The 8,743-nt window shown below is 41.0% G+C and overlaps 1 protein-coding gene across 1 annotated transcript; it reads right to left on the bottom strand.

The window, feature by feature from the left end:
- Nucleotides 1–385: 385 nt before the first annotated feature.
- On the bottom strand, nucleotides 386–2,005 carry LOC134227550 (uncharacterized). Its single transcript, XM_062709122.1, has 2 exons — nucleotides 1,630–2,005; nucleotides 386–1,572 (listed from the first exon to the last, which is right to left on the bottom strand). The coding sequence occupies exons 1-2, from the start codon at nucleotides 1,803–1,805 to the stop codon at nucleotides 426–428; spliced, it is 1,323 nt and encodes a 440-aa protein (XP_062565106.1). The 5' UTR covers nucleotides 1,806–2,005; the 3' UTR covers nucleotides 386–425.
- Nucleotides 2,006–8,743: the final 6,738 nt, after the last annotated feature.

The raw sequence follows: 8,743 nt of genomic DNA, 5'->3' as shown, positions 1-8,743 counted from the left end.
ATTTGTTAAGAAACTCCGCATATTTCTCATTACTACCTTTAGGCACATCAGTCACAACACGTTGGTACAGTTGAGATGCAGAAAATTGCTAATTTGAACTTTATTTTCGAAGTTTTCGGAAAAATGCGTCTCCTGTAAAACTTACTCAATGAAACATGTACCACTTCCGCTGGCACCGTTTCATATGAATACAGCAAATGGTAAAGCAGAGAGGCGGTAGTGTTCAATTGGGAGATGTAATTCCAGTAAACGGACGGAGAAGAAGGCAGACATATTTGAAAACAAAACATGTGATACTATAATACTCAAAAATGTAGTTGACAAAATTTAGATAGAATCATTGTTGGATTTCCTAAAAAAAATAATAATAAGTCACTGAGCCAAATAATGTTTCTACTTATATTTCGTATATAGTATGTTCATGATCATTCACCATCAACAATCGAAAAGTATCCGAGATGACTCATGTGTCTAAAAATCTCAATCAACCGTTTATCAACCAGTTCACCCCCACTAACTCTCGTCCAATGTTTCATCTCCGACGAATTTAAATCCTTTGTAAAATGGTGAGCAAGTTGACCACATTCCTCTTCCGATCCTAACATCCATGGCAGAAAATGAGCGGCGATCATTGCTCCATATAGCCCGAATTTCTTCATATGATTCATAAAATTGTTATAATTATACGTTTCCAAGCGAGAATCATTTCTATCACATTTCAAAATGTCTACCAATGTGCCCATCAAATGGTCATGGTAATACTTGAGCAAAATGTTCCAATATTTTTCCCGAAATCCTGTTGGCATGCTCATGCACATGAAAAATGTTAAATCGATTGAAGGTGTACCGTAGCGATTCTCCTGAAAATCGAACATCCGAAGATCAACTGGTTTATCGTTCTCATATTTGAAGAGCACATTGTTTCTATTGTAGTCACCATGCAAAATAACGGAAAATTCGTTTCTTTCTAAAAACTTCTGCATCAAATGAATAGGCTCTTCTCCATGTATCGTACGGAATTGCATCATATCGGTTTTGAACTGATCATTATCGAGAACGGAGGAATGATTATCGATGTATTCAAATATTCGATCCAAACCGAGCTTGAAAAGTACTGCGTAACTGTTGAAAATTTGCCCATCTTTGCTGTAGTGCATTGGAATAATTCCATTGACCAGCGTTTCCAGCTTCTCCTTATTCTCGATTTTCATGGCATATGTACACGCGTGGAACTGAGCTATGTTCTTTGTCATGAGTTTCAAATGGGCCTCGTCCAGGTCATTCCTCGGTCCAGCTCGAAATTCATCCAAGGTCATGTTTTCCATAACCAGAATGGTTTCGTATATGCTGCTAAAGTTTGGAATTTTTCCTGCCTTTCCATAAAATATTTTTGGACACCAGTTCTCTCCTCGGACAGAACTATTCCTTGATGTTAAAAGTTGAATGAACTCAGGAACAACTTTTGTATAGATGTAAATTTCGTTGCTGAACTGAAGTTTTGCTAAGGAGCTTTCCCGGAATGCTTCATCACCTTTCATTACTTTCACCATTAAGTTGAAGGTTTTGGATTCACTGCAAAAATAAATCAATGAAACTCATTACAGTCCAGCACAATCGTGTGTCAATTACCTTGTCTTTTTATCTCTTGTCTCCAAAATTAAATTATGAATGACAGACATGAATCCATCTAGATGTTCCGGGGTCGATAGTGTGACTTTTACCAGCTCTGCATTCGGATTCAGCTCTTCCAGAACGATTTCAGTCAATTCTCCACAAATGAAGTTCAATTTCTGTTGTTCTTCCATGTCACTAAAATTGATTATAGAAGCGATCGGTACAATGGTAAAATGTTACACGTTGGAAGTTCCAAAGTGTTCTGATTAGCATCACTGTTTGTTTGGACCATTTATTTGCGAGCAAATTGCGCCTGATTATATTTGATTTGCCGGTTCCTGATTTGGAATCACTGTCAACAAAACTGTATCAATGCACACCCTCTACGACGAGGATAAGTACCAGCTACATGACAACAAATAATGCGATGAATGACAGACATGATGTAGTTTGTGCTAGCAGGCTGCCAGTGCTACCAGTTGCTCATGCGCGTTATCGATATGTCGTTTTGATTATACACATTCCGAGGGGTTTTGTGCTTTTGAGTTTTACTGATCTGAGGGTGGTCACCCGTTTAGTTACGGTGATTTTATTATTATGGTAATACGTTCAGAATTATAGTGGAATAATTAAACCCTACTTGGCCTTTTTGCAAGCTTGGGGTAAATGTGCGATTGTGGACTCCTAGAGGAAGTGCTTCCTAATATCTGCTTGTATCTTTAAAACAACAAGTTCGATACAAGTGGAAATCACACCATTAGGGTAAACTATCCAATGGTGAACCCCTCGTAGCGGAATTTTGCTCTTCCTGCCATAAGGAGTAAAAATTTTCAACATATTAATTCCACTTGATATCTAATGACAAGTTCTGCATCTTCTGTTCACGATACATACATAAAACACTCAAATATGTACATGTATAAACATCATATATGTTAATCGTTGAAATAAAAATTTTAAAGTTTGACTGAATTCGCTCTATAGTAGACCCCCTGGGGGTCCATATTAAGAAATTGCTTCCCTATAGTCGACACTTCATTTGATTTTCATGTTTTGTTACGGGACGTTTTGCTACTCTATTATGGACCTCCCAAAATATTCCTATAATGAACACTCTTGTGTTTATTTTTTACAAAATTGTGAAAATCTTCTAATTTTGCTTTCCATAGCATTTCCAACGCACGTAATCAAATCCTAGGGCTGTAAGGAAGGTTCTCCCAATGAAATTTCATAGCAAAATGTTTACATTGGCTGGAGGGTCCACTATTGGCCATTATAACCTATATTGACGAAAATCCTATTTATGAAACAGAAACTCAGATTGAACATCAGTTATTGATGAATCGCCAATATTTGCAACTTTCCGAATTGAAAATGTTCTTTATTTTATTCCGTGCAACATATTTTGCACCCTCAAATGTATTAATATACATAGGGACACGGCAGGTATTTCCGTCCATCGTCATAGGGGCTAAAACCAACGAAAGCAACGTACATTTGCTAGAACTCCACTATAGCAGAACGTTTCTCCTGAATTTACGATTTGGTACGTACATATGAGTTTTACAAAAAAGCGTCTCTTTTATTGGTTTTCGAGACTATGACGAACAGACGAAAATACCTGCCGTCTCCCTAATGTATTTTGGATACCTCGAGCCAACCCCGAGCAGCTGTCTCGGCAAAATCGAATGAGATTATTTTCAGCCACAGCCACCGTTCAATCGTGATTGAACCTCTCATTACGTTAGATTACCGGGATTTGGTTTTTATAAATATTTAGCATCTGATGTTCCTAGTAAACATCTGCTTCGAAAACCTTTGAGTAATATACGTTGTGGTAATAAGGGATCGCTCCCTACCACAAGAAAGTTATGTTACTAAAGCTTCCTGACCATATATGACCACAGCACCATTTCTGAAAATTTATAGGCTTTCGTTTGTGCCAGAACAAGATCATGAATCACCGACGTAGTATGCGTGAAATATTGCATACAAGATCGATAAAGTAGAGTTTGACCAACTTGCTATGTTGTATAGTTCCAATTGGAATATTTTCCGTTTGATGCTTCAGGCTTTGAGAACTGAAAGCAGATATTACCATCAAAATTTCAATAATATTAGCCAGGTTCATATTGTCGCGCTCTTCTCAAACGCTCAGATCTTTGCGGTGGTAACGCGCAAGCAAAGATTGCGCAGCAGCGCGCTCATAAGCTTTTCCACAGGGTGCGAGTCTGGGCTGTTAGATTTTATGAGCCGCCGAATGGGGTTGCCATAGCTGAATAGCCGCCGTGTGTAAAGTAAATGGGCGCGGTCCGGCGCGATTCAACGGAGGCTGATTGAGATGATCATGATCTGAGTGTTTATCTTGGGATACATAATATTTAAAGTAAAACTAAGAATTCTCGCTTAACTTTTCAAACGGACCTAAGTAACATTTTTTTCATGAATTAATTTGAGTACTGCAATCAAAAGCTTTCATGTTGATCTGTTGATTGCGCTATTCAAATTAATTCATGAAAAAAAATGTTACTTAGGACCTTTTGAAAAGTTAAGCGAGAATTGTTACTGAACTTATGGAGGAAGTCTGGAATTTAGCTCACACGGTGCCGCTTTTGTATCTCTGGTATTAGCATCATTGAGGCTCGTTTTGCTTTGTAGGTTCATGTCATAAAGACGTTCGCCTCTAGAAATTGTTCGATGTTTTATCATAAAAGGGGAAACATTTGTTTGTACCTTCCTGTCTGGGTATCGCATAACAATTTCATCTGGTCTACACTATTCTAGACCTAGTTTTCATACATCTACCTCAATCAGGATACGAATGAGGGAATAATCGAAAAGGCGTTTTACTCGCCGAAGTTCAAAAACTATTCGAGTCATTCCTGTTTAAACCATTTCTTTTGCCAATACTTCGATGAACCTCATACCCATGACAAAAAGTGAGCACTAGTCGTTAAGGGAAGATCCATTAATTACGTAACGAAAAAAAATGGCCATGTTCAAACCCCCCTCCCCCTATGTCACACTTTTTGTATGAATCATTTAAAACATTTATATAGATTGTCACACCTCGAGCAACCTCCCCTTCCCCCCTCTAACCGTTACGTAATTTATGGATGCTCCCTAATACATACTGGAAAGGTTTATAGATATCAACAGCTGTGCAGAAATTTAATAAGAATTATTTCCTTTAAATCATCTCAATTTAAAAATAGTCAACTTGATAAACACTGATATAACTGATTGATAGAAGTTAGATTTTTGGCTACGAAGTTGTTTGTTGAAGGATTTCATTTGTCAGCAAACTTTACGATGTTATAAAGTAGCTATTCGATAACTGCAACATGTTCGATAACTGAATGAAACGCATTCTAGACGTCAAACGGTTGTCAATCGACGTCAGATGCAATAAAAGTGTATCTTAATGTGCAACGCAATGCAGCTATCATTGAGTTTGACATCAGTTTGAATTTACAATGTTGTAAAAACTCATATGTGAATATATACGTTATGTGGAAGATATTGATTTGGAAAATGTATTTGAGGTAACCACTTTCCCTTCGATGGGACTCGGACCCATGACCCTACAGTACGCTAGACTGGTGCTTTAATCAACTAAGCTACGAAGGACCTCCGTCGGCCTTCGCAACCTAGCGGCTACTGAACGAGTTCGAAATTCCCAAATTGGACGCATAGTCAAATCACTCGCAATCTATTTCTCAAGCCAACACATCCACATGTGTATAGTACACGTCCACATTAGAGAAGCGTGAGTATTTAGAATGTTTGGTGGCTGTACACATTCTTAATCAGCAACTGTACTGATCAAGTGAGGTTGTGTAAGCTATGATCAGTTCGACATATTTGTCTGCACAGAGAATTTGATTGGTCTGAGGTACAAAAAAGTTCCGAAAATATTTCAGAGTTTTCAAAAAAATGAGGATTTACTTGATGCAGACAAATCTGAACGAGATCTCTTTGATGAAGTTTCATATGTTTAGATATATGTTGACCTAGAAGAAGTAAAGAACAGAATAGAGAAAATTACAAAAGTAAATAACAGATTAGAATAAAATTTTACTTATTTTGACGAAAACAACATTCCATTCAGTAATGTAAAGACAAGATTTGGACTACCGAAAAACACAACTCAGAGTCGAAACTCTGAAATGTATGTTACAGGTCAGACATAACTTCGCTGAAAGTTTTAAGGGTTTTCATGACAGGATTTATAACAATGTAGAACTACCAAAGAAAGTTCACTCCGCTGAAAAGTATTTTTCAAATTGACAGAAACTTTGAAGATGTTTAAATAAAGCTTGTAATTGTTGAAGTATAAATAAATTGTAATGTGTTTCAAAAAATAAATTCATTCACTTATGCTAAATCCAAAGTTCACTCCGAGCGTCCTACATTGGCCTGTGGAATATCTGGTCACTGACCTAAGTCACTGGGAGCTAACATCCGATATTCAGCGACAACAGGGGACATCCATATTGACGTGCTTGAGCTCAACTAGGACATCTCAGTCGTTAAAGTCCGTCTCCAGTGTAGCATGCCAATAACCGTAGATAACATCTACCAACCCTGCAGCCCGGTAAGCGGCATCTAAAACAAAGGCAGTAGAGGAACTAGGGTTAGGACGCCTACTATAAGGAAAATCCCGTTTTTACAAGCGCAAACTGAAGAACAGCATATCGTATTGAACATAAAGAACACGATTTAATTATTTATTCAGACTTAGGCCGAAGTGGCCTGTGCAGTATATAAGAGTATTTTCCATTCGGCTCGGTCCATGGCTACACGTCGCCAACCACGCAGTCTGCGGAGGGTCCGCAAGTCATCTTCCACCTGATCGATCCACCTTACCCGCTGCGCACCTCGCCTTCTTGTGCTCGTCCGTTCGTTGTCGAGAACCATTTTCACCGGGTTACTGTCCGACATTCTGGCTACGTTCCCGGCCCACCGCAGTCGTCCGATTTTTGCGGTGTTAACGATGGATGGTTTTCCCAGCAGCTCATCCAACTCGTGGTTCATTCGCCTCCTCCACGTACCGTCCGCCATCTGCACCCCACCATAGATGGTATGCAGCACTTTTCTTTCGAAAACTTCAAGCGCGCGTTGGTCCTCCACGAGCATCGTCCAGGTCTCGTGTTCGAAGAGGAATATCGGTCTAATGAGCGTTTTGTATGGTGGGTGGCTCACATTGTCTTCTCTTGAACCCCTTCCTATCATGTATTTTGTCTTCGACGTGTTGATGACTAGTCCAATCCGTTTAGCTTCGCTTTTCAGTCTGATGTAGGCTGTCTCCATCTTCTCGAAGTTACGTGCCATAATATCTATGTCGTCGGCGAAGCCAAATAGCTGGACGGACCTGTTGAAAATTGTACCACTCGTGTTAATCCCTGCTCTTCTTACCCCTTCCAAAGCGATGTTGAATAGCAGACACGAAAGACCGTCACCTTGCCGTAACCTTCTGCGGGTTTCGAAGGGACTCGAGAATGCCCCTGAAACTTTAACTACGCACATCACCCGATCCAACGTCACTTTGATCAACCGTATCAGTTTATCCGGAAATCCGTTTTCGTGTATTAGCTGCCATAGCTGGTCTCGATCGATTGTATCATATGCGGCTTTGAAGTCGATGAATAGATGATGTGTGGGCAGTGGGCACGTTGTTTTCGAGGCATTTCTGCAGTACTTGGCGAATGGCGAACACCTGGTCCGTGGTGGAGCGTTCGCCCATAAAACCCGCCTGGTACTGCCCCACGAACTCCCTTGCAATTGGTGCTAGTCGACGGCATAAAATTTGGAGAGTTCCTTGTAGGCGGCGTTCAGCAATGTGATTGCGCGGTAGTTGCTACACTCCAGCTTATCGCCCTTTTAGTAGATGGGACACACGACACCTTCCATCCACTCCTGCGGCAAAATTTCCTCCTCCCAAATCTTGGTGATGACCCAGTGCAGCGCCAGTGAGTAACCACCGTGTTTAAAAAGCTCTCCTTGTAGTTGACCAACACCAGGGGCTGTGTTGTTCTTCAGCCGCCAAATCTCCTCCTGGATTTCCTGGAGATCCGGAGCCGGTAAAATTATGTCCTGCGCGCGTTCTTCCAGGTCCATCATCATACCGTCTACCACATCGCCATTCAGGTGTTCCTCGTAGTGCTGCCGCCACCTTTGGACAACCTCACGCGGTCTCTTCACGGTTTCGATCTTCCTGCTGGCGCTTTTTCCTCCGGAAAATCGCACCCGTTTATATCGTGCCTCGTTCGTCCTTGTGCGGTGTTGCAGCAATCTCCCTCATGCTGCATTCTTCTCTTCCACTAACTGCACACATTCGCCGTTATACCAGTTGTTTCTCTGATCAGAGGGCACCGTGCCAAGTGCAACGGTTGCGGTGCTACGCGGATTGAATATCTCTCCAGCAATCCTCAAGAGATGCTGCGCCTGGCTGCTCTACCGTTGGGAGTGACACTTCCAGCTGCTGCGCGTATCCTTGGGCTAGTCTACCGTCTTGTAGCCGCCCAATGTTAAGCCGCGGCGTCTGACTTCGACACGTATTGAACACCGTCGAGAGTTTTGAGCGCATGCATACTGCAACGAGGTAGTGGTCGGATTCAATATTCGCACTGCGGTAAGTGCGTACACCCAACCGGCGGTTGTAAGATTTTCCAACAATTTTGTATAAGAATTTACCAAAACCTGTATAAAAACTGGCCATATGCGAAATTGTTAGATTCTTATACAAATATTGTATGAGAATCTAACAATTTCGCATATGCCCAGTTTTTATACAGGTTTTGGTAGATTCTTATACAGAATTGTTAGAAAATCTAACAACCGCCAGTTGGCTGTACGTTCGTGATGTCGGAGAATAATTTACCGTCGATTAGAACGTGGTTGATTTGGTTTTCCGTTTCTTGGATAGGTGATCTCCATGTGGCCTTGTGGATATTTTTGCGGAGAAAGAAGGTGCTTCGGACTACCATTCCGCGGGAGGCTGCGAAGTTCATGCATCGTTGGCCGTTGTCATTCAATACGGTGTGCAGACTATCCGGTCCGACGACCGGTCTATACATTTCCTACCTTCCTACCTGTGCGTATGTCTGCTCCAGCTGTGTGTAGAACG

Source organism: Armigeres subalbatus, chromosome 3, assembly GCF_024139115.2.
Source record: "Armigeres subalbatus isolate Guangzhou_Male chromosome 3, GZ_Asu_2, whole genome shotgun sequence".
Taxonomy (NCBI): domain Eukaryota; kingdom Metazoa; phylum Arthropoda; class Insecta; order Diptera; family Culicidae; genus Armigeres; species Armigeres subalbatus.
Note: the sequence above shows the minus strand (reverse complement) of the source record. Positions and strands in the feature narration are given on the sequence as shown.

What these genes read in the sequence shown, in the direction of transcription:
- LOC134227550 (XM_062709122.1), bottom strand. Translation starts at nt 1,805, where the DNA reads ATGGAAGAACAACAGAAATTGAACTTCATTTGTGGAGAATTGACTGAA. An exon ending in ACAAGAGATAAAAAGACAAG is followed by an intron (nt 1,573 to 1,629) that starts GTAATTGACACA and finishes TTATTTTTGCAG; the next exon opens with TGAATCCAAAACCTTCAACT.